This window comes from Callospermophilus lateralis, chromosome 15, assembly GCF_048772815.1.
Source record: "Callospermophilus lateralis isolate mCalLat2 chromosome 15, mCalLat2.hap1, whole genome shotgun sequence".
Lineage (NCBI taxonomy): Eukaryota > Metazoa > Chordata > Mammalia > Rodentia > Sciuridae > Callospermophilus > Callospermophilus lateralis.
Window position 1 is genome coordinate 35,155,821 of NC_135319.1, and position 25,962 is coordinate 35,181,782.

The window sequence follows — 25,962 nt, forward strand, 5'->3', positions numbered from 1 at the left end:
CTCCTTCTGTAAGTGGGTGATTTTCTTTAGACACTATTGGATGTATACTTCATATCTCAAGGTTTGTCACTCTGTGGACACAGGGTGATGACATATCCTCATTAACTAATTCTTCAAAGTTGGACTGGCCAAGCAAATTAACAAATGCATTCACCAATAGCATGGACTGGTGTCCTCAAATACAGCTACTTTAGCCTGTCAAGTGTCTGCAAATGACAGCATCAGAGAGATGAGCCTTTCAATAATAGCAGTAATTATAAATAATAATAATAACACACCTTGAGGTTTAATAATACCTACCCTTTGAAGAACCCCCCCCCCAATATTTTCATCCACATTATTTAATTTGTGCTTGAAACAATTCAATGAAATAGCCAGGTAGCAATTATCATTACCCTCCTTTTACAGATAAATAAACTGAGGCCTAAGGATTTTCTCAGCATCATACAATTAGGAATAGAGCCAAGCCTAAAGCCTATAATTCAGTCATCTATCTTCCAGATTATTGCAACTTTAGAAAATATCTGGGTGTCTAAAGAACAGTTCTATCCCTCAGGAAATGTTTGCACTAGAGCCAAATCAAAACATCTTTTCCTTTTAAATTGCATTTACAGTACAAGAAGGTCGTACTTTTCCGATTCATTAGAGAGAATTTTATTGTCTGGGGTCATTAAGATAGGAGTACTGTGATTTCTTTTCAAATTTTTGTAGCACTGGCCTTAAACAGAAGCACACTTAGAAATACTGACGATATCTAAAATACCAAGAATCCATTTCTTTAATTACCAACTTTTTACAAATTATTATTTCAAACCCAAGTTAAACAAGATCAAATCAAGACATATAAATAAAAATGGGCACAAGGTGTTAACTGGAGTACCCTAGCCAGATTGCAAATCAGTTTACTAAAGCCTGCCAACATAAATTCCTCCTTTCAGCTCCTGCTAGAATGGGTCGTCTTCATTTCCTGTCCTGACTTGTGCTGGGTTACCGTTCACTGTTGAGGTGATTAGCATGTGTGGATCTGATGGTCTCAGAGCTCGATTAAGTTATAAATGTTCAAACTACCAGTATGCTGTGGATAAAAATAGAAGTTGCTATTAGATGTCTATTCATACCCTGCAGAAGCCTGGCAACATTTTGAACCTTTTCAAAATGTAAATACTGCATATTAAGCATAGGAAAGAAAATTAATGTGCTGCATTTGCAAATTTATTTCCAAGTCAAAAATGCAAAGGGAGGAGGAGAACTCTTGTAGCAGAATTGATATTCTACATTTACAGGGTATATTAAGAAGTTTGTAATGGCCCTAACACCAAAGAAAAGTACTTTAGAAGATGGATTAATTAGTTTCTCTGATAATCTTAGCTTTTGAATTTCCTCTTTTTTCATTTTAAATTTATGGCCTCAGTATGACATTACCCGAGTTTATTGCATTTTGCAGGTGGCATTCATATGTTGGTACTTTATGTGCAGTATATTGTGGGCAACGAGTTACAATTTTTTGTTAAAAAATTTCCAGAACCACACAAGTACTTCTTAATTAGACTTGCAAATGAGTAATGTTTTTCTTCAAGGGGGAAAATAGTTAAAATATTACTGGAATTTTTGTGCCTTTTTCACTTAGTTAATAGTGGGGAAAGTTGGCAATAAAAGTTTGCTTTTGAAACTTTGACATATTTTAGTAAGTTCTGATTTACATATGAAGTCATCCTCTGACAATTCCAAACAAATGTCTTTTCAAAGCAAATCCACTTTTTTGTCTGTGTGCCTGGTGGCTCAAAAAGGACTGAACAGACTTATCTTGCTTTCTGCCATTCAAAATACTGGAAAGTTGTAATCTCAATGACCTTTTTAATATGTTAAATAATTTAATAATATATTTTAATAATGTAACAAGTACCACCTTAATTATAGATTTTAGTGGTACAAACATTACCAACAAATCACCTACACTTTCTCCAAAGAAGCATTACTGAAGAAAGCAATAAATCTGAACTCATATTCCTGGTAATATTAACACATAACATAGAAAAAGAAATCATGAAGTAATACAGCATTGAGATAAAAATCTTTATACTATTCAGACGCTGTAAGCACTAGAAGCAGAATCTAATTCCAAAAAGTAGGTTTTTAAACCCAAACTGACCTGAACTTATTTCCAAGGGAGGTCAAAATTCTTAGTATTTATTCTCATAGTAGATATCCAATTCATATTGAATATACACATTTTTTAAAGGATTTCTAGTAATTTCATTTGGCTTGTAAATAAAGATCTTGCATTTTTAAAAAGATAAATGATGTTTGACAATGAAATTTTGTACTTTTGAATATTAAACTGTGCCAATAAGCCATTTTCTTGATATCCCTTAAATACTATAGTACAATTCAACTAAAGTGCAGATTGTAAACTGTCTTAAATAACACTAATGCAATGTGCACGTAATGAACAATACAGCTAACTTAATTTTCATATAACAGATAACATCTGGGGGAAATGTATATTGGTAAGTTATGCAAAACTAATTTTCTAGTGACCACATCTGTAGATGTTATTTATCGTATGTTCACTTAACAGTCCATTATTCTGTTTAGAAATCTATTCTCTTCTTTATTAGAGATTTTAATGTACTCACCTTGGTTCAAATGTTCTGCTCATTATCAGAAAAAATATAAATGGCATTCACATGGAACAACATGATTGTTTTTATTATATCCATTTGTGTGCAAGCATTCAAAATGGCAAGAGAAACACATTTATTGCTTTACATTCAAAGTAATATTTAGGGGGTATTTGAAAGTCAAGCAAAACCAATCATTTGGCCAAATGGATATATGTGTATAATCAGAAACTCCTGATTTTTAATCTCAGCATTAGGCCCCAGGCAAGTCACTTAAAGTCCTTTCCTTTGTTTCCTGATCTGAATATTATGGGTGCTATTCTCATGGAAAAGGTGGGGGTTGCTAAGTCAGGGTACCAAATAGGAGTGTTTTTTTAATAAACTTGCTTGATCCTTTTTCTGTTTTTATTTTTCCAGATTTAAGAGGTAACATATTAGACTTTTGAGGAAAAAAAATATGAGACAATTACAATTCTACAGGAATGTATAAAAATAGTTATAAAACTAGCTTTATTTAATTTGCTTCAACTATTCATAGACTTGAGGAAATTATAACGTTCTTTCAAAAAATCTAACTTAATAAAGCTGACCATGTCTCTCTGTTTTAAATAGATTTTATTACAGAACCAGTGATGTTGTAAAACATGAGGTTTTGTTAAAAAAAAAAAATACAAAGGCCTAATTGTATTTTTTTTTAAGAAAGTATTGCATCAGACGGTTTCTCTTAACCATATTTGCTGGCTTTGTGTTCTCACACAATTATTGATTCTAATTTTCCCTAAACTTGTTTAAAAAAAAAGTCTGCCATTTTTTAATGGGGAAAAATCACCATGATGCTTTTGGGCATTGTTTATTTCACACTATGTATTTGAAAGTTAACTTCCTATTATTAATGAAAATTTATTTCTACCTTCAACTGAAATTGAGATATTTCTTTTCCTTATAGTAACTCACTAACTGCTAAATGTAATTCTTCAAAAAAGAGAAAAACAGCTGTGGTTTGGTTTATCAATAGTATGCAAAATGCCTGAAGAAAAGAAATTCTCACCCCCGGTTTTTGTACACAAATTAAATTGATCTCATAGTTACATAAGCTGCACTCATAAAAAAAACAAGGAAAAGAAAAGCCCACTGTCATTTAGAACTTGAGCTTCTCAGAATAAATGGGAGCTTCACTCTACCAAAGAAATGATGATGTGGAGCTGTGAAGTGCCAAGTTTCTAAGTGTGTGCCTAGTACACACACACACACACACACACACACATGCACACACACACGCACACACATGCCAAAAAACAGAAAACTGGGTAGCTGACAAGTAGTTCAGATGAACCGTATAAAGAAATCTAGATCACAGGGATATGAGGGATAAAATGAGAGACTTGAACTCAAATATCCATTTGCATTTAAGTGTATAACCTGATGGGAAAGGGGCACTAAAAGGCAGATGGTAGAATCTGTTGTTACCAGAATGGAGAGGCTATCTATTAAGAACTTCACCAGGGGAGGGCACATTAGCAGAAAGTCCTGAACTGTGAATAGAAAAACATAGCAAGCAGTAAGACAAATATGATCATAGCAGACAAAATTCTGCTTCATTAAAAGAAAACATTTTCACCTTGCAGAGCTATGTGCCTGCAGTAAATTCAATAAACTCCAGTTTTCTTCTTTTCATGACTCACCCACCAAACCTAGCACCCCAAACTTTCAGTTTCTTACTGTATATTAAAGTCTACACCCTTAAGTAAATACCTTGTCATCTTCTATTGCTTCTGATTGCGACATTCAGCTTGTTTATTTTACCTGTAATATTTCTAAAGACATTAAAAGGTGTCTAGCTGTGTCCTTTCCCTAGCTTGGGAAAATAAAGAGCAATAGAAGATGTAGGAGGATACAAACCAAGAATGGTAGAAAGAGGTGCAAATAATTTTGTGAGAAGATGGAAACCTTTGTATGACCTACTTAGAAAAGCAATGGTTTTATGAATATGATGAGAAAAAAATAACTATTCTTAAATTTTTTTTTTCAGTATTCTGAGTTTTTTGTTTGTTTGGTACCAGGAATCAAACCCGGGGTGCTTAACCACTGAGCCACATCCCCAGCCCTTTCTATTTTTTATTTTGAGATAGGTTCTTATTAAATGGCTCAGGGCCTTGTTAAGTTGCTAAGGCTGGCCCTTAACTTTTGATCCTCTTGCCTCAGCCTCCCCAGCCATGGGATTACAGACATATGCCACCTCTCAATATCCTGTTTTGATTAACATTTAGTCAACTTAAGATAAACAACCTGGAATGACATCACCTAACAATCAGAATGAAAATTAAAGTGCTTAATAATATCAATAACTTCCAAGTATGGCAACCTGATGCTGTTTACTGAAAACTGCATAGGCCAAGGGGTCAATACACCAGGGTTTAAGTCCCAGCCCTATCACTGAATAAGTATTTGACCTTAGACCAATCGTTTAACCTCTTCATTTCCAAATCTCAGTGCCTATAAAGTTAGGAGACTTCAGTGCTTCCATTTGATGACATTAAGCGGCCACTTCCTATAAACTCAAGTTAAAATTAATAATACAAATAAATGTATTGCAAAATACCTACAAATTGGTACGGCCAAGAAATAACTTCATTTCCAGTACATTCTGAAACTTTTATAAATAAAATATTAATATTTAAATGATGAAACATAACATATAAGTTTATTTGAAATATTGTGAATTTATAAATGAACATAAAATATTTCATGATTTTTTCTGAGCACCAGAAAATGGTAATTATTTGGTGAATTCATATATTCTCAAAGTTTTGTCTTCAAACTTGTCAGCATACAGTGAGGTACTTCTCAGAACTGCACTCACAAGCTCATGAGAATTTACCATATAAACTAGAACCATTTCTTGATTTACAGTGAGGTGTGTAAAAGGCATAAAAACCAAAACACTCAAGTGGGCATGTCTTCACAGATCAATTGAGGTGGGAAATCAAATTATGGTCAAAATGCTGCATGTTAAACATGGAATCAGAACATAAAGAACAGATGCTAGTACTTCATCTCCTCTTGCTCTTCAAGTCCTGGTAGGTTAGGCACTGCCAAAGCTGACTCTCCTTTTCTTCCCTTTTAATGGTGACTATCAGGCTCCCTCCCACTGACACACTCTTGCTAAAGAGTTGTCAGCTGATGTTGGTGAAATCTTGTCCTGCCCTCTATGTTTCACTAAATCTTTCTGGCTTTACATATTAATCTTTCCAGCAGTGGTCTCCAGGTTCTTGATGGCTACTCCAATGCTCCCCACAAGAACAGCTTCATTCTGCTGAGTAATATCAATCACCATCAGGCTGTTACTGAATGTAATAAGCACTGGAGAAGATATACATGGGCTCTAAAACTTGGTTCTCTACCTACAGAGAGCTTGTAGGCAGGAGTAAGGGGCTGAGGCTTGAGACAAAGGCCAAAGCAATACAATATGAAATTCTATACCATTGTGTGTAGAAAAAGAATGGGAAAAGAAAATACCAGTTGACAGTAGTTGAGAGAGATGGAGTTCAAAAGGCAACAAATAACCAAGAGGGCAGTGGCATCAAAAATGCAGAAGAACCGGTCACAGTGGTACATACCTGTAATCCCATTGGCTCTGGAGTCTGAGGCAGGAGGATTGTGAGTTCAAAGTCAGCCTCAGCAACTGAGCAAGGCCCTAAGTAACTCAGTGAGGCCCTGTCTCTACATAAAATATTAAAAAGCGCTGGGGATATGGCTTAGTGGTTAAGTGCCCCTGGGATCAAAATCTGGTACAAAAAATAAAGAAAGAAAGAAAGAAAAAAATTAGAAGCGATAAGCACTTAAAATATACCAGACTTGGAAGTATGGCAGATACATAAGGGAACTGGCTGAAATTGTTGTCATTCACTGAAGACTGTCATACTTTAGCTCTTCTCTTCCTCTCCAGCAAGTGATAGAGGTTGTCAAGACTTCAGTCCACCCGTTCCCAGAGCCTCTGGTAGAAGGAATCTCATTTGATATTCATTCAACATTCATAGAGCCACCCTCAACCTCAGATATGGAAATGAAGGTAGGTTCCCTTTTGTCTTTTCATTCACCCTACCTCAGGGATCAGGGAGAAAGAACAAATGTTCTTCCATTTTCTTGGCCTCTGATTTTTCTCAGCCAGACATAAATATTCCTTATAGCAATTCAAAGATGGGCCAAGTGACTGTGTTTGGGCAATATTAAAATCTTCCACCCTTTGTTCCTTAATCTCTATCTTCACTTTCCCAAAAGTGGATACCACTTGGTACCATGACTGGATCTGCTGTAATCCCCCATGAATAATGAAAATGCAGAATAATGTCAAATCAAAACATCATTCCTGATAGAATATCACCCAATCGAAGCTTAAGGCTCTATATAAATCTCAGAATACTCTAGAAATCTCTTCAATGTTATTTGCTTTCAATATTCTAGGGGTTGGATCAAGAACAAGGCCCTGAGCACTCCCAGTCAGAATCTGACACTTCAGACATGGATCCTTTAGTTGGCTTCACCATTGAAGATGTAAAATCAGTCCTGGCTCAAGTCACAGAAGACATTTTAAAAGGCATTCAGGTACTCAGTATTAATAGTATATTTAATTACCTTATTATTGATTAATTAGTCAAACTCAGCATCTGTAAACCCTGTCAATACTGTGCCATCAAGAGTAATACTTATGATGGCATTCAATTGAACATCTGCACATAATTCTCAGTTAAGTCAACAAGATCACAACATAGATTTGCCTATAGCATCTATTATGGTGTGGGTTGTCAGTTTGCAAAATCATTCAACATGGAAATTTAAAAGAAAGGTAAAAACTCTGAGCATTGGGCTGGGGATGTGGCTCAAGTGGTAGCACACTCGCCTGGCATGTGTGCGGCCCGGGTTTGATCCTCAGCACCACATACAAACAAAGATGTTGTGTCTGCCGAAAACTAAAACAAAATAAATATTAAAAAATTCTCTCTCCCTCTCTCTCTCTCTCTCTCTCTCTCTCTCTCTCTCTCTCTCTCTAACAACAACAAAAAAAAACTCTGAGCATTGCTACACTGTAAACATTGCATATGCAAGAGTAATTGTACATTTCTAAATAGTATACACTGAAGATCAAATCATCATTCTTAACTAAGTCTTCTCACCAGCTTTCTAAAATGTCTTTAAAATCCCTCTCAGATAGTTTGTTTCTTTTCACATATCACTAGTATTATTTATACCAACAGTTACATGAAAATGGTATTAACAGCTACAATATCCCAGAAGCCACAGTGATCAGCCAGCTTAGCTTTATGCTTAGTTCTTTCTAATTCTGCCCCAACAAACAACCATTTCTACCTAACATTAAAGATTTACAGGAATTCACATAATTCTCCAGGCCACACGATTAAATAAGTAAATTGCATATTTTTGAGTGAATTTGCAATTTCTTAGAAATGGCCATAAGTCAGCAGGACAACACAGTGCATATTTAAAATACTAATGCATCTCAGGGAAAGACTTAGTTGTTATCTGAACTTGATGCCATATATAAAAAGTACACAGTATTAACAACTAATTTAAAAAGAGCAAAAGATTAGCTTGGCATAAGCATACTTTGTTACTTGTTTAATCATCAAATGTTATTGCACTATTTACACGAACATTTAATGATTTGGTGCCAACAGAATCAGCCAAAGTCCTCAGCTTAATAAGGGGTGTTTAGTGTTTACCAGAAATAGTGGAAGAACACGTTTTACACAAAGCTTTATTGTTAACAACCCCATGAATGTAATAACTGGTTACTGTGTGCAAGGGCAGAGTGCAGTTGAATTAAGCTGAGTTCAGAACATATCTCCTCTTTAGATTTGATAACATTTCATCTAAATATAGTTTATGTATAATCATGGCCCTGGGCTCCTTTGCAATCCTGCGGCTCTGAAACTATTGCTGAGAAACTACTAGAAAGCAATAGAATTGTTTGCAGCCTCCAAAAATTGAAAACATCTTTACCAAGGTCATGTTCCATGTTGTGAACAGTATGTTTTTAACTATTTGCTGACATTTTTTTCAATATTAGAGTCTGGGGCATTTATACCTCTACTCTGTAACAGAAAGAATACGATTGCTGTATATGCACATTATCTTCCCATTGGCCTGAAGCCATCCAGAAGTTCATTAGCTTGCTCACCTAAATGTAAGTAGGCACAGAGAGAATCTGGACCAGAGGAGAGAGATGCAGCTCCTTCAGGTACCAGGATTATTTCCATAATAAGTGGATCTGTGGATGTCAGCATGGGCCAAATTAGTGCCAATTTTTCAATGAAATGGCAGGATGATGTGGATTTATACAATGTCTCAAGATAGCTAACCCCTTTATGTATTTTCTCTCAGTAATCCTTATAAACTCAATGTAGGTGAAAAGGGCATTTGACCAGGTAAAATAGAAAATGAGGCACAGAAAGATTAAGTCATTTGTCCTTAGAGTTTCCAAGGTCGACAACTGATGAAAGATCCTGAATGGGAGCTGGATTCTAGTCCTAATTCCAATATTATCCACAAAAACCACATAATATTTAATATCATGGCCAGAATAGTTTGGATTTTAATACACTTGTGGGGTGATACTTTTTCAATGTTTATACTTGTGTCTTGGTCAAATTCCAAGTTGGGTAATTACCTTTTGCTCACCTAAATTTCTCCTTCTGTTTCAGATAGGTCAGTTATTTTCTGCCTCTAAAACTTGACTTCCAGTGTCCCCTGGTTCTGAAAACTGCCACAACCCTTTCCAAAGGCAGTTGTGTGTCAAAGATTGGTGTATATTATATATCCTTTCTGAACAAACCTGCTGTACAAATATTTAGTGAATTGTTACTTGTAAGATGTTTTCAATTTTCCCATGATTTTTTTCTCCATCTTTACTTAAAATTCATACTGTTTTTATAGTATTTGCAGAAAAAGGCAGTAGAGAACTCATGTATTTAACACAGTTTTTTTCAGAGCTTATTCTCTAGTATGGTAACAAATAAAATTCATCTTCTATAATATATAAATTTCGGAAAATGTAGCATGAGTCTTTACTTTTTTATGTTGATCCACTTATTTTCCCATTGACTCACTTTATGGTTTTAGAGATTTATTAAGAATAAGTTATCTTGGCCCTCAGATCTTAATTAAAATAATACTGAATAGAGCAAACATTTTAAGCCTACATAGTTTAGGTACTTTAATTTTAAAGATACATTCAAAATGAAATTATTTTGGCCCTGAGTTATATAATAAAAATTACACCCAATGGAGTAAACTTTAATATATTTAAAGAATTACATTTCAGAGAAATATGAATGCTAACACTAAATTCTTACATTGAATGTTGGCTGTTGGCCCTGTCTTAGCAATAGGGTAAAATAACATAAAACCTTGAGGGAAGTCTGCCACACTTAAGTATTTCTTAAAATGTCTAAGGACATCTTTAGGTCAACTTTGAATTTTCCAGGTTAGGAAAGTTGAGTGAGATCACCTGAAAGTAGTTTTTTTAGTTAGCTTTGTATTGCTATGACTAATAGACCTGACTGGAACAACATAGAGGAGTAAAAGCTCATTTTGGCTCATGATTTTAGAGGTTCAGTCCATGATGAGCCAACTACTTAACTCTGGGCCCCAGCTGAGGCAGAATATCATGGAGTATGGCAGAGGGAACCTCCTCAGTTCATGATCCAGAAAACAGAGAAAGCTCTGCTCAGCAGGGACAAAATATAACCTCAAAGGCACATCCCCAGTAACCTACTTCTTCCAACCATGCCCTACCTGCCTACAGTTAATCCGTTCAAGTGGATGGTTCCACTGATTAGCTGTAACCTCATCAGTGGATTGTGATCTCAAAATCTCTCTAATCATCTAATCATTTCATCTCTGAACATTCTTGCATTATCTCACATTGAGCTTTTGGGGGACAGCAAAAATCCAAACCAAAATGTAGGGGCCAAAGACTGTTGAACTGAGGTCATGGGTTGTACATTCTTTCCTAAAGGAAACAGAACCAGACCCAACCCTAGTGGTTGTGGGATAGCTATCTGTTTATCAGTGTACTGAGAAATAACAAGGAAACATGGCAGACCAATGAAAGCCTGTCCTTGACCTGACATGGAATCTTTTGATCCTGGTTCTGCTGGTTATGCCCAAACTTATGATACTAGTACTGATCACCAAGGTCTGGAGATCTTAAAGGTTACTCTCCAGGTAGTGTACCACTCTGACAGGTGCACCTTCATGAATCTTTTCCCCAAAGTCTATACTTGTTTTGGTAAAGTCTGTCTCATTGAAATACCTGAAAAAAGCTGTAGGTGAGGTAGTGAAAAAGAAGCTGGTAGAAGACAGTCCATCTTACATTGAATGTTGACTTGTACTTGTCTGAGATTATTGGTGGGCATAGAACATTAATGAAAGTGCAAAGAATGAACTGCTTGGGTGGAAAAATCCTTACTATTCTTTTTTTTTTTTTTTTTTTTTTTAGAGAGAGAGAGAGGGAGGGAGGAAAGAGAGAATTTCAATATTTATTTTTCAGTTTTCGGTGTACACAACATCTTTGTTTGTATGTGGTGCTGAGGATCGAACCCAGGCCGCACGCATGCCAGGCGAGCGCGCTACCGCTTGAGCCACATCCCCAGCCCACCCTTACTATTCTTTTGGAATTGTGACAAGATTTTTTCTTCAAACCATTTCAACCCCTACATGATCCAATATGTTCTGTCCCACAAATTTACGTTAATGAAGTGGGAGTAACAAATGTTTAAAATATTTTATAACAAGATATCAATGACATGTGCCATTTGTGAAGTATATCACAAAAATGGGAGTTGGAATCACGAATTTAAAGCTAGGATAAAATGTCAATAAAACTTATTCTCCTACCTAATTTTTCACAAAAGGACTAATAGCCAGAGTGGTTAAATGACTTGCTCAGTGTTACATATCTAAACTAGTACCTAGGTCTCCCCACTGATAGACTAATGTTCCCTTCAACTCTACTGAAATTATGCATGAGGAGATTTAGTGAATCCTGAAAAATAAGAGTTCCCTTGTAACTTGAAGGATCATTCCTTTCCTCTTCTATGCAACCACTAATAAAGGAAAAGATAAGACAGCAGAGTCCAAATCTTGATCCCAGAGCTTAAAAAACTTAAACCGAGAAAGACTGATCTTCATGTTAATTCTGAATCTTGAATTGTTGACATCAAAGTAATCTTGTCAGAAATAGCAAGTCATCCTATGAAGGAAAAGCAAAATCTCATCAAATAAGATAGCCATTTCAGATATATTATAGTTACACTCTTAAAACTAAATAAATAGGTGAATAAATACAAAAATTATATAAGTGCCTAAACTAGTTTTGATATTTAATTTTTTTCTATCTAGTTCTTGCTTTTTTAAAAAATTTTCTGGGGATTGAACCCAGGGCCTCAAACATGCTAGGCAAGCACTCTACCATCAAGCTACATCCCCAGCTTCCAGATTTCTTCAAAAAAAAAAAAAAAGTTTCTCAAAATACAATTACCCTAAAGACTTCAAATTATGTTATAAATATATTTATATATATATATATATATACACTAAACTTTGAAATTATTAACATGTATTTGCACAAACTACTCTTTCATACACTCATAGATATTTTAAAATCACCAAACAGCAACAAAAACACCAATTTTGTCATGTCGACAAACACTGGTCTCTCTGTATGTAATTTTATTATCCATTGTGATAAAAGGAGACATTTCCAGGGCTACTAATGTTCAGATAATGTGTAAGTATTTCTGGAATTGTGCAGGTAGCAATGTTAGTCCACAGAATATCACTGCCAGAGGCTAAATGCTATCACAGCTGTAGCAATCACTAAAACCTGTCAGCTACTGTGTACTTTTTTCTACCAAAAATATACCACAAAGTGGCATCATTCCAAGAGTTATAATGTATGATGAATACTCTTAATTATGAGAATTGTTCTAATTGTGAGATTATTTGTGTAGTTATTTCACAACAGAAGCTTTCTGGGATCCTATTTAGAATGCATTACACAGAAGACAAAAACATTCATTGCAAAGGGGTGGAGGGACCAACAACATTGCAATAACTGAGCCCAAAGCAGTTATTCTGATTCCGTGCTTATTGGTAAAGTCTGTCTGAAAATACAGATAAATTATCCTATCTTCCAACACAAGGCTATGTGAAAAATGGCTGTCCAAATACCACTTCCTGTTCATAGTAGACATGCTATACATTGGGAATGTGCAGAGAAATATGATAAAGTGTTATCACATCACTACAGGCTGAAACACGGCTATGTCTGCAAAACAGGAAGGTGTGTGAGGGATAATGTCTGTCTTTAGGCACTATAGTATGTCAAAACCACAAAGACAATGTGCAGCGAAAGATAGCTCCATCATAACCACTTTTTTATGATTGTCTTCACAGACCGAGATAAACGAAAAGCTGCAAATACAGGAAGAGGCCTTTAATACACGAATAGAAAAATTGAAAAAGGCCTGAGGACTCAGAACAAGAAGAGTGATGCTAAACTTCACAGAAACAAACAAAACAAGCCAGAATAATAGATTCTCTCAAGCATCACATCTCCTTCATTTAGTTGTGAAAGGAAAACCAAGCCCCACTTTTTACTATCCTAAGTAATTAGAATAGTATTGGCCCCAATTTTGCCATCTCCTATCCCATAACAACCTCTGAATTTATTGCACTGCATGTAATGAAAGTGTTTTGTGTACAAGAGTTTGGAGCAATTATATATAAAAATATAATTACTTTTATGATAGTCCTTTGACTTTTTGACTAATAAACACTATTCATCTTTTCATCTTCAATAAGAATGACGCCAACATTTCTAAATAGCCAGAAATAAAGAAAAATAATAATAATTTTATCCATATTGATCCAAATGAACTGTCACATTACTGGAGTACTGTGAAAAGATTTCAGTACCACACAGTCGAAGACAAAACTTGCCAAACAATGACAATTCAAATGTATATATGAAGGGATATTTTTTTTTACTTAAATCATTTGGTTTTCTTATTTAAACGTTTCAGTGTGAAACCAATTTTCTGAAATTATATAATGCAGTTTGAAGCATTTTAATTTATTCTGCACTGTATTTGTTATTTCTAATCTTGTTACTCTCCCTGGAGAATACATGACCTATATAAAAAGAAGCAATGTATAAACGGTTATTAAAGACCAACCTATATATAGATTGTAAAAATCTTAAATACAAATCAAACTCACACAGCTCCTAAAATTAACCATTTTATTGCAGTGCAATAATTGAACAATATCTCACGTCTTTAAATACCCTTTTGAACATAAAATTTCAAAATAAAAATAGCCATGAGCCCAGTGATTTTCCCTAGTTAGACTAATTAATTACTGTCTAACCCCCTTCCAAAGTTTTTGGACTTCAGAGTATTCTGGAATGAGGGCAGAATGTGGCTAGGAGAGGGTGATTTCTCAAAATTTTCCAAATGCGTCTGGGTGGCACTTGGTTGAATATGGGCGATACCCTTGCCTTTTCCATTGGTATCAAAGGAACTGCCCCAAATATATTCATCTGGGACAGAAACAGACCTGGCAGCTTTGGGTCATTTTCTAACTATACTGAGTAAGTATAGTAAGCATAGTCATAAACCATGTTTATTATTCATTCAGCTCCAAGGCTGGGTGACTAGAGATGTGTTTCTTCCCTGACCTGTCCTTCCTGAATGAAAACTTTAAGGGCTGTAGGAGACCATTAGGAGGGCTCCTAAGTCTAGATTCTCTCAGCAGTCTTTTCTCCTGGGAAAGCAGTGAAACTGGGGTAACCGCAAACAGGGAATAAAGCTTCTAGAAATCACCAAGCACAGCTTCAAAGGCAATCATTGGCACAGAGTGGACCTGAACTTCTAATAAAGACTGTTTATTTGAGCAAGGAAACCAGGAGTCTAAAACCAAATCAAAAATAAACACTACATAGAGACAATATATTCCAAATACACCCGAAGCTGAGCTTCTGTACTGAGTCCTCAGATCTGATGCTGGCTTTGCCATGGCTGGTATATGACCCTGGGAAGGCTACTCAAACTCTGTTTGCTCATCAATTAAATGGAGACAATACTTAGGAGGATTCAATGAATTCATATTAAAGGACTTTTATTGTTTCTGCTACCTCTTATGAATGCACACCTCCACCGCTCCTCCCTAACACCTATTGTCCAAGAGTTGGATCCACCTCTCTCCCTGAAATCCCAGCTTCCTCTGCCTCTTTCCTGGCACCTGTGGATGGGAAAATCCTCCCACTCTTCTGAGGTCATCCCACAGTTACCACTCTGCCCCTCTGCTGCCCTACACCTTTCACCAGATACCTCTGCCACAGTTCAAATTTAAGACCTAATAATAATAGGAAGAAAAGCAATCATAGTAGTAGCAGCCAGAAATTTTAATTCACATTCTCTAAGCTTTTCAATTAATACTGAATTGATAAAGTAACATTTGTAAAATTTAAAAAATTCAACACATACAATAATGAAAAATAAATCTCTCCCTAGGTACCCACATTCTTCTCCCCAGAGGCAACCACAGCTTTCATCAAATACTTAGAAAAGTATTGTTTGCCCAAACAATTGGATGTTTGTGTAAGTGGTCTTTTTAAACACAATTTGCATTGCTCTTTAGATTGTTCATCAAATAATGCAACTTGGAGATAATTCCCTGTATCAGTTCATTTTAATGAATATATATTTCATTTTACAAATGCCCTCACTTTTTAAACAGGTCCTGTTGATGAATTTTTTAAAAATTATTTCCAGGACTCTGTTGTCACAGTGCTGCATTGCCATCCTTGTGCATATATCTTTGTGAATATTTGTGTCTGTCCCTTTGTGTGAAGTTCTAGAAAAGGAATATCTAGAACAAATTGTGTGTGCATTTTGGATTTTGATAAATATGGTCAAATATTTCACCAGTTTGTACACCCACCAACGGCATATGTGAATGTGTCTGTCTCAACATTGTCACCAAGAACATATATTAGCCAATTTTTTATCTTTGTCATACTAATAGATAGAAAATTATTTCATATTATTGTTTTAATTTATTTCTATTGTTTTACTCAGATGGATTAGGCACTTTTTAATATTTTTATAAGTAAATACACACACAAACACACACACACACATTTAATCATCCTCATGGCCATGAAAGACAGACAGATATAGATATTGTTGGCCTCATTTTATCTTGATAGAAACTAAAGTTTAGGCATATTATTAACTTAAACCAAGTTACACAACTAATAATTGGTGGGTCAGTGCCTTAAACCCAACTGACCTATTTTATAGATCATAAAGCTGGAATACAGAGACATTTTAAGTAAATTTCCCTTGAACATACAGTTAGTAAGTGGTAGAATCAGATTTTGAACCTGAGCCTATATGACTATACACATGCCTAAATGTGTTCTTCATCTATCCGTTTTTTATTAAACATGAAATAAAATGAAACTGATCTTTCTTTTTCCTTATTAGTTATATTAAGGGTACAAACTTGCTTATGTCATCAGCATAGTTAAGTATTTAAAAATTTGGGCAAGCACAGATTGTATTACCCAATTCCATTCACTCATTCCTATATCATATAGTTATTAAACACCTCTTATATGCTTGGGCATTTAGTGGTGAGCGAAACAGACATAGTCTCTGTCATAAAAATCTGTCACAGTTAATACTAACTGTGACAAAGATATGCTTCAGAGAGTTATGAGAGTATAGAATGAAGGAACTTGGTTTAGTTAGAGGTCAGGGAAAATTCCTGCAAGTATTGACATTTGGACTGTGGCCTGAAAGATAAATAGAATTTAAGCAGAGATAGGTAAAAGAAGATGCATTTCAGCCAGAGAGAGAAAAACATGTATAAAGTCCCTGGGATACAAGTTGAGGCTACACAATTGACCAGAGCCAGAGGTCTCACAGATGCACAGACCATGTTACAGATTTTTGTTTTTAACCTAAAAATAAATGGGAAATAGTTGATATGTTTTAATGACATAAGTTGGATTTCTAAAAAATTTCATCTTTCTGGTCCAGGATTTCTATCCATGAAGACCTGGGAAAAGAGAATATCCTCATAAAAATGATTCCTCCTGCTAATTAAGATATAGTACCCCTTTTAGCAATTTTTAAAAGTGGAGAAATAAGGAAAATTTGACTTTCCTAAAGTCACAGGGTCCACCTATGCTGAGTGGTCTTTGGGAAGCCCTATGAAGAGCTAATTAAAAAATAATACCTACCTATCACTGAGACCAGGGCAGACTTTTTCTTATCATCTATAGTAGTAATGCTTTGGGGAGCTTTATTCCTAGCCCCCCATGATAAGTTTCAAAGAGCAAATATATTCATTATGTTATGAACAAACCACAGACTGCCACTATTTCAGGTATTTGCAGGCACTGTTGCGCCTAAATATAACTGTGGAGTCATTTTTCCAAAATCCAAATATAAAGCCCTATTTCTATCCTCCATTTGATTGGAACCATTCAACCATCCTGGTAGATAATAAGTTTGCATGTTCTTAGATTGCATTTCATTATGCTTCAGTTCCCCTAGAGAATAAACGTGCTCTTTTTCCCAGCCATCGTAGAGGAGAAATACTTCTGACATCTCACATTTCAGAGTCTCAGGAAGACGTCCCTCTTCTGGACATCAAAGTCGTTTTTTTTCCCCTGGACATTAATTTACTAAATAAAAGAAGGCAGAACTCCTTCATGGCAGCCAAAATACCTATTAATTTAGTTTCCTAAGCAAAATGAGTCTACATCAAAATAATCCCATCTTGTTGGAATTCACAAATGCCCAAACAACAAGAGAATGCTAAAAAGTCATGTTTGCTTTGAGAATCCCTTTTCCTTGTCATGGAAGTACCAGTAACTGAGATCAGTTTAATATATTTTGTCAGAGTTACTAAAGAGTGTTTTTGTATTTAATTTCATTTTTAGCTTTCGATAATGTTCAGTGAAGATGTCTCCAATGGTCATTTAAATTTTTGTTTTTTGTTTTTCGGTGTTTTTGTTTTTTTTTTTTTTTCCGGGGGGTTGGAAAGTCCTGAGGATTGAACTCAGGAGCGCTTGATTACTAAACCACATCCTCAGTCCTATTTTTGTATTTTATTTTGGAGACATGGTCTCACGGAATTGCTTAGAGCTTTGCTTTTGCTGAGGCTGGCTTTGAACTTGTGATCCTCCTGCCTCAGCCTCCTAAGCTACTGGGATTATAGGTGTGTACCATCATGCCTGGTTGGCCTTTTGAATTTTTCAACTAGTTTATTTTATTCAGAATACATTCTTGGACTAGGATGAAATAAAATGAATAAGATCCTTAACTTCATGGAATTAGTGAAGTTTGTAATCTAGAGGCAGATGATAAATAAGTGAATAGAGTGATTTTTTAAAATAAAACAAAAAATGATATAAATGAATAATACAAAGTCATGGAATAGAAGGGTTAGGAATATAGGAAAGCTAATTTACCTATAGTGCTCTCAAAACTCCTTCAAAGGAGACACTTTGAGCTGAGATAAAAATATGAGAGCCCACCAGAGGATGTGTTAAGGAATGTATGTTCAGCAAAATAGCAAGAAAGGCCTTTCTGTATCCTACCATGTAGAACCTCTAGCCACTCAAAGCAACTCTCAGAGAAAAGGGATTCTAGCGTCATGGTCCTAGAAATTGACCAGGCTGGTTTGCAAACTCAGACCCTGTTATTCCTAATGTAGAGCTCTTTCTATTTCACCATGATTGCATGACCCTATTACTCTGCTTTTTCAAAAGAACATGCAGAATTATAACCACAAAATGCTTATCAAGATAACCCCCAAACTGAAATAAGCCCATCTACTTAAAAGAATCTTGACTCTATCTTCTCCCTTGTTGAAGAATGCCAAATCAATTATGCACTACACAGAGGAGATGCACAAGTCCCACGTATGTGTAGATTGCACATAGAAACTTCCTCCCAAAGAATAAGGTATGGAAAGGGTAGCAGAGGAGCATTATAGTTAAGAACCCAAACACCTCAGATGGGTGATCAGGTTCACATCAATAGTGATAAGTCATGTGAATATCCATGAAAGTAGTGCTTTATATTTGTAATCTTCCTCTCCAAAATTCATAACTCCAATCATCAAGAAAACCTCAGCAAATTCCAATTGGGCCACACGCTATCTATCTGATATTTCTCAACACTGTAAAATCATCAAAAATAAGGAAGTCTGAGAAAATGTTACCCCCCAATATAAACTTACACATGACGGAATGTGGTATACTGGATAAGATTCTGGAACATAAAAGGCAAATCTAAAGCACTATGAATAAATAATAAGCTCTAATAAAAAATGTTTCAATATCAGTTCATTAATTGATGCAAATGTACCATACTAATATGAGACTAGCAATAATTAGTAATAATGTGGGAAAATTGAGGGAAGAGAACAGTATGAGTCTATAATATCTTTTGAGTTTTTCCATAAATCTAAAACTGTTCTAAAAAAAACAAAACCTATTAATTAATTAAAGAAAAACAGAATCTTGGTCAAAATAAAATTAATTAGAAAGAAAGATGCCCACAGTCATATTTTGCCATTAATGAAATGACCCTCCCTTCTAAATGTCACATGAAAAATCAGAGATAGTCATCTTGCAAATGAGGGGGGAAATGCTCAGAAAGAGGAAGATGATGATAAACAAATCCTATTTTAAAGAGGTAATTACAGGGCTGTGGGTATGCCTCAGTGGTAGAGCAATTGCTTAGCATATATGAGGACTTTATTCCCAATACCACAAACGTATAAAATAAAAAAATGCAATAAGAGGTGATTACAGACTTCATTCTGTTTTAAAATTTGAGACATTCTAAATTTGAAACCTTCTGTTTTTCATAAAAACAGTATGTTTATTTATTTTAGCACCTAACTCTCTGCAACATGTACAGATAAAATAGTCTACTAGCCAATCTTAGGTGAAGAGATCATCCATGTATGGAATAGCCCCAGTCTGTCAAGCTGCTCACAATAAAATAAATATCCTGTGGATCCTGCTAATACTGCTCTACATAAGCAGTCCTTATCTTATATAACATGGGAAGCATAAATGCCATTTAGCTCCTGAAAATCAGGCTCAGTAATGATTAGATCATTACCTGCTATCCTATCACCATAAACAAGGTTAAAATAACCTGGAAATTAATCTTTTTAGTGAATATTAAGCTCAAAATCCAAAGGAGAAGAGAAATAGCCCCATTCTTATACTAATGACATTTTTTATTAACGCATTGTCAATACATGGCCTTCATAAAAACCATAGCCTAAATTAAACTAGAATAAAAGTACCATAGTACTTTTAAGATAAGGGTTACTTATGTATTTATTTATAGATTGAGTATCCCTTATCCAAAATGCCTGGGACCAGAAGTGTTTTGGATTTTGGACTTTTTCAAATTTTGGAATAGTGTCATATGTATAATGAGATATCTTGGGTATTGGACCCATGTCTAAACACAAAATTCATTTTTGTTTCATATAGATCTTACCCATTATAGGATATATATATTAGGTACCAGGGATTGAACTCAGGGGCACTCAACCATGGAGCCACGTCTGAGCCCTATTTTGCATTTTATTTACAGACAGAGTCTCATTGTGTTGCTTAGTGCCTTGCTTTTGCTGAGGCTGGCTTTGAACTTGCAATCCTCCTGTCTCAACCTCCCAAGCCACTGGGACTATAGACATGTGCCACCGTGCCCCGCTAGGCTGAGGATAATTTTAACTGTGACTCATCACATGAGGTCAGGTCATATGGAATTTCTCATTTGGGACATCCTGTCAGTAATCAAAAAAATTCAGGTTCTGAAGCATTTTAAAGTTCAGAATTTGAGATTAGGGATGCTCAACCTATACTCATCTCTCAACTCCACATGGAAGTTAACCCCTTACAACAAACAATAAAATATCAATTTGAATCAATCTCCTTTTCAGCTTTAATTAGAAGCTGTGGATTAGTATGGGGTTAAAAGTTTGCAATGAAACTATAGTAGTCAAAAACTCAAAACGAAAGAATAAAATGTGACCTCAGTCCACTTTGCCAGACTGGGTAATTGCTACATCTGCTTAGGAAACATAACTGAGTAATTAAATAAAGTAATGACCCACAGGATTCAATTTGAAGTAGGATCATAGGACCATGATGTTGAAAGTCCTCAACAACATCTAGTTCAACCCTTTCATGATGAAGAACCTGAGGCCCAGAAATGAAAAGGGCTGTGACAACATGAATAATTGTGACGAGGTTCAAACTAGATTCCAGATCTTCAGGCATTATTCATTTATTCAAACATGCTTATATTCATGAGTCTTTCCTCAGTGTCTTGTGTGTGTGTCAGAATTTATGCTAAGCATACATTAGCAAGAGCAGATATAACCACTGCCTCACAGGGTTTAAAGTCTATTGGTAAAGGTGAATCTTAATTAATCACACCAATAATTACTTTTTAAAAAAACTACAACAGTTGATATGAAAAGAGGTATATTCTTGCTATTACCATCTACCTAAAGGAATTTGACCAAGTCAAGGAAGTTTCCACTGGGAGAGTCACACTTCATGGGTGAATAGGAACTAAACAGATAAAAGGAAAGCATCCTATTTAAAGGGAACAGTAAGTGAAAAATCCCTATGGAAATAAAATGTGGAATGTAGACTTGAGAGGCTATGGCTGGAGCATTGTGAGAAATTGAAGAGGAACAGGTAAGTGGAGATGAGATGGTGCAGAGCCCTGTGGATCAGGATAAAAGTCAGATCTTTGTTCTCCATACAATGAGGAGTTGCTGAAATGTTTTAAGCAGAGATGTGGTGATGGTTGGTGAGGGACAGACACATTTCCACTATTCGAGGATGACTCTAATTGCAGTGGAGAGAACAGAAGAAACCAAGGAGGATATCGGATAATTCTACAGTCTGAGGCTCCTGCTATAATACCACATATGCATTGAAGCCCCTCAAAACCCATTCTCCCATTCCTCCTAAATTCAAACATGCTTATACTCATGAGGGCTTCCTCAGTGTCTTCTGTTTCAGAATTTTTGCTAATCTCAAGCGATTCCTTCACAGATAGATGTGATCATGTAACTAAATCCCAACCCATGGAAAGTGGACAGAGTGAAATGTGCCCTCAGAAGGGCATTGCTCAAGACTACACATTACCACCTCCATGGTCTCTTCTCCCTTTCTGGGGGCTGCATGGCAGGGAAGACAGTGTGAATCTGAAGATAACAGAGAAACTGTCACCTGGGATCCCCCTGGGACACACATATCTTGACTATCTGAAGAGCAAGAAATAAAACCATTTCTCAGAGCCACTCCATTCTTGAGTCTATCACAGCCAAATCCTGCCCTAATTAACTCAATGGATACACCTTTCTGTGCTTAGGCCTATGTAACATGTCTCAGATGGATCAATGTCTACAATGTGAAAAACTGGTAAGTTCATTAATTAAGAGCCTGCTTGTCGTTTTATTATATGAGATAATTATTCTTACTTTACATAAGCCCACAGTCCCTCTTAAACTTATAAAATTGTTTCATATTCTATGAAACAATTGAATGTGTCTCACAAGTGTGACCAGTTACACACTCAGGAATTTTTCCCAGGGAAATTTTTCTACCCATGGACACACCTTATACACTTACTTCTTGATGTGAGGCTTGTAATTTTTTTTAATGTCTAGGGTATTATAATTTCTCTAATATAAGAAAAGTATAACAAAGACCCCAAATTGTCAATTTGTTAATATTCTTTCCCTTAGGTCAAGGCCATTTCTTCAGCTGATATACTCCTTAATTCACTAGAAATTATTTACTAAGTACTTATTCCAGGAACCTCACTAAGGCCCTTACAATAGCAAATATTAATATGTTAGCTTTTATGGATAGTAACTCTATCCAGTTCTAAAAACAAGTATATATTCAAGCATTATTCTGATTTAAATAGTAGACAGTTTTGTAGGGAAAAATAAAAGGAATAATGCATAGATAGAGTTGGAAATAGAAACAGAATTTGTTTTCCTCCCTCAACATACCTGGTGTCTGTTTACTTTTTATAATGACCACCTAAACCATATAGAAGGCTTTTGGCTGAAAGTAAGCAAAATCTTAAATTCAAAATATCTCAAACATTAACAAAAATAAAATATATTATCAAACATAAAGTGAAGTCCAGATCTTCAATAATCTCATGGAGAACACAATGTTTCTATCAATGGTTTTTTCAGTATCTAGGAGTTTTTTTTTTTTCTTCTTCTTTTGTTTCTCTTTTTTTTTTTTTTTTTTTTTTTAAAGAGAGAGTGAGAGAGGGAGAGAATTTTTTAATATTTATTTTTTAGTTACCGGCGGACACAACATCTTTGTTTGTACGTGGTGCTGAGAATCGAACCCGGGCCGCACGCATGCAAGGCGAGCGCGCTACCACTTGAGCCACATCCCCAGCCCCTTGTTTCTCTTTTTTAAGAGCAAGAAAACGTTTGCCAAAACTACCAAGAGAATTTCTTCTGTGTCCCTTAGGCCAGAACTGTGTCACCTGGCCAATCCTTAAGCAGTAACTAACAAGGGAAGTAGAATAATCACAAGTGATTTAGATGAGTCAGTATTCAGCAACTGGGGCTGGGGAACAGCCCTGAAAACATTGTCATCCAGTGGTTGAACAAAACTGTGTTCCTATTAGCAAAGGAGATGGAATGACTATTAGGTATGCAACTGCCATTTCTGCTCCACCAAGTGACCTTTCCTGCATACTATTTTGTACCTTGGAATGTCCTAATCTTCTCACATTCTTCATTTCCAAATTTACATAAAGACAGAAAGACGCACACAGCACATAGATGCAAAGAAACATGTATAGATAATTCTTTTCTTCTTTTTCAAAGATTGTGCTACTGCGGCTGATTATTATCTGTGTTGGGTGTGGTTTAAAAATACTCATTCCAACATGTCTATGAAAAATAGTGAGAGATTTTTTTTAAAGCAAACTTACTCAGCTTCTAAGGTTCTGGCCTCATATTGACTTATTACCATCTCCTTTCTGCTGAAATTGTGATGACATGCTCATCACTCATTCAACCGAGGGTGGCCATTTCAGCTTTAGTTAAGTGTCTTCACTCAAGGTGTCCTCAGAGGCTCCTTTTTGTTGTTGTTGTTGTTGTTGTTGTTGTTAGAACTACTTCAAAATGAACAGCCAGATTAATTTCCAGCACATGGCAAATCAAAACTCATGGGCCAGGATTAATCCGAGGAAACAAAACAAAATAATGAGTCAATTATAGATCTGGGACACTGTTAATGATAGAATTTAAAAAAAAAAAAAAAAAGGTTAAAATTTGTCATTTAATGTGATATGGTTTGGGGGACGGAAATGGATGGGCAAAGACAAGGCAGTCAAATAAAACAGAGGCTATTTCTTGATGGTGAGAATAGAGATGAGTTCTAGATTTTATCTTCTGTATTTTCCATACATGCTGTTTAACTTTTCCCCTCCCCCCAATAAGAATAAATAAACACTGCTCTGAAAGGTTGTGCTATACCATGGCCTTCTGTGTCACTGCCTGCTCACCATCTTCTGGACCAACTCACCAGAAACTTGAGGATTTACCCTGTCCTCCCTGGGCAGTGAGGTATTCCCTATTTCAATCCAGAGAAGCACAAAGAGCTTCTCAGTAAAGGTTCTTGTTCTGAAGAAGCTTCTAGTCTAAATTAGATACATTGGCTGGCTTACAGCACCCAGCAAATAAGTATGTCGACCATGTAGCTCTAGGAGGATTCGGTCAAAACCAAGGGCACAATGTCAGGCATGTCACATTACCCCATGGATTATAAAATGAATGACCAGAAAATATGTTCAAGGAAGCAACATTGAAAAGCCTTTTCTTAAAACTCAAGAGATATTCCTGACTTTTTTTTCCTTAAGCTAGAAAATGACCTTAGACAAATAACAGGTTAAAAGAATATCTTCAAATGGCATAAAACTGAAACACTAGGTAAAACTGAAACTCAATTAAAGTTAAGAATCAGATAAGAGTTGTAATTTGAATTAATTATATAATTGCCTGTATCCAGTCCAGGATCTAACTCCAGAGTGATGGAACTGTTCCTGTGCTCCACCTCCAAGCTCTAGCACAGTACCAGGCTCATAGTTGCTTCTTCATGAATATTTTGTGGGAGGAAGAGGAGATGGGAAACAAACATGCTCTCTGGTTGACTGTTTTCACCAATAATATTTTGTTTTTCCTGCCACTCCAATAAGACAACATGTAGAAATGAGAAGTGTAATTAACACAAACTTAAAACCATTATTATTTGTGGATAGGATGATTGACACTGAAAACCCATGAGAAAAGGTATTCTAAAAAAATCAATAAGAAGTGAAATGAAAAAATAAATATTAAAAATAGATTTCCTAAAAAATAATAATGATTAGAAAATATAGCAGACAAATCTTTACAATAACAAGTCATAGAAAATATGTGACATGACAATAAGGTGAAAAACCTATCTGAAGAAAATTATCAAACTATTATAAAAGATATTTTGCTAGATGTAAAGTTCAAACATATTAAAGATGGTATATTTTAAATGCAATTCCATGGAAAAGCTCAGGAAATATTTTTTTGCCTCTGCCCATATTAGTCTGAGATGCACATGAATAATGAGCCAATGGGAAGAACAATGAGAAAGCTGAAGAGTGAAAAGGGGCAAAGGCTTTCAGACTTTGAAATATTATAAAACAAAATTACTAAAAAATTAGTGTTACTAAAAATATTATCATACTCCGAAAATATTTTTAGTGCTGAAAAAATACAAACAGATTTATCAAATCACAATAGGGAACCCAAATTTTGTGTCCACTAAGAATTTGTTTTATGGTGAAATTTATTTGGAGGACCGAGTCTATAAAATTAGAAACCATTCAATCCTGAGATTCCCCTTTCAGCTCTGTTAATAAACACAATTTAAATTATCTAAGCCTTATTTTGTTCATTTGTAAAATGTGGATAACAATAATTACACTAGTATTGTGTTGTTAGGACCAAATAAAATGTATATGCATTAAGATTAAAAATTGATTAAAAATATTTGAAACTACATCTAAGCTTATGAGAAATAATGGTTATTATGTGAGCCAACAAGAGAGTAATGTACAAGAAATGGTGCTGAACAATTAATTACTTAAGAAAAAATGTTTATAGATTATATATTTAT

General features: G+C 35.3%; 1 protein-coding gene across 1 annotated transcript in view; it reads left to right on the forward strand.

Annotated features, from left to right (window-relative positions):
• Cabcoco1 (ciliary associated calcium binding coiled-coil 1) overlaps nt 1-13,336 on the forward strand; it is a 103,544-nt gene extending 90,208 nt beyond the window's left edge. Inside the window, exons 6-8 of the mRNA XM_076834995.1 lie at nt 6,568-6,690; nt 7,083-7,223; nt 13,098-13,336. Of these exons, the coding sequence (XP_076691110.1) occupies nt 6,568-6,690; nt 7,083-7,223; nt 13,098-13,172 (339 nt within the window). The 3' untranslated portion in view covers nt 13,173-13,336. The remainder of the gene's footprint in view (nt 1-6,567; nt 6,691-7,082; nt 7,224-13,097) is intronic.
• Nucleotides 13,337-25,962: the final 12,626 nt, after the last annotated feature.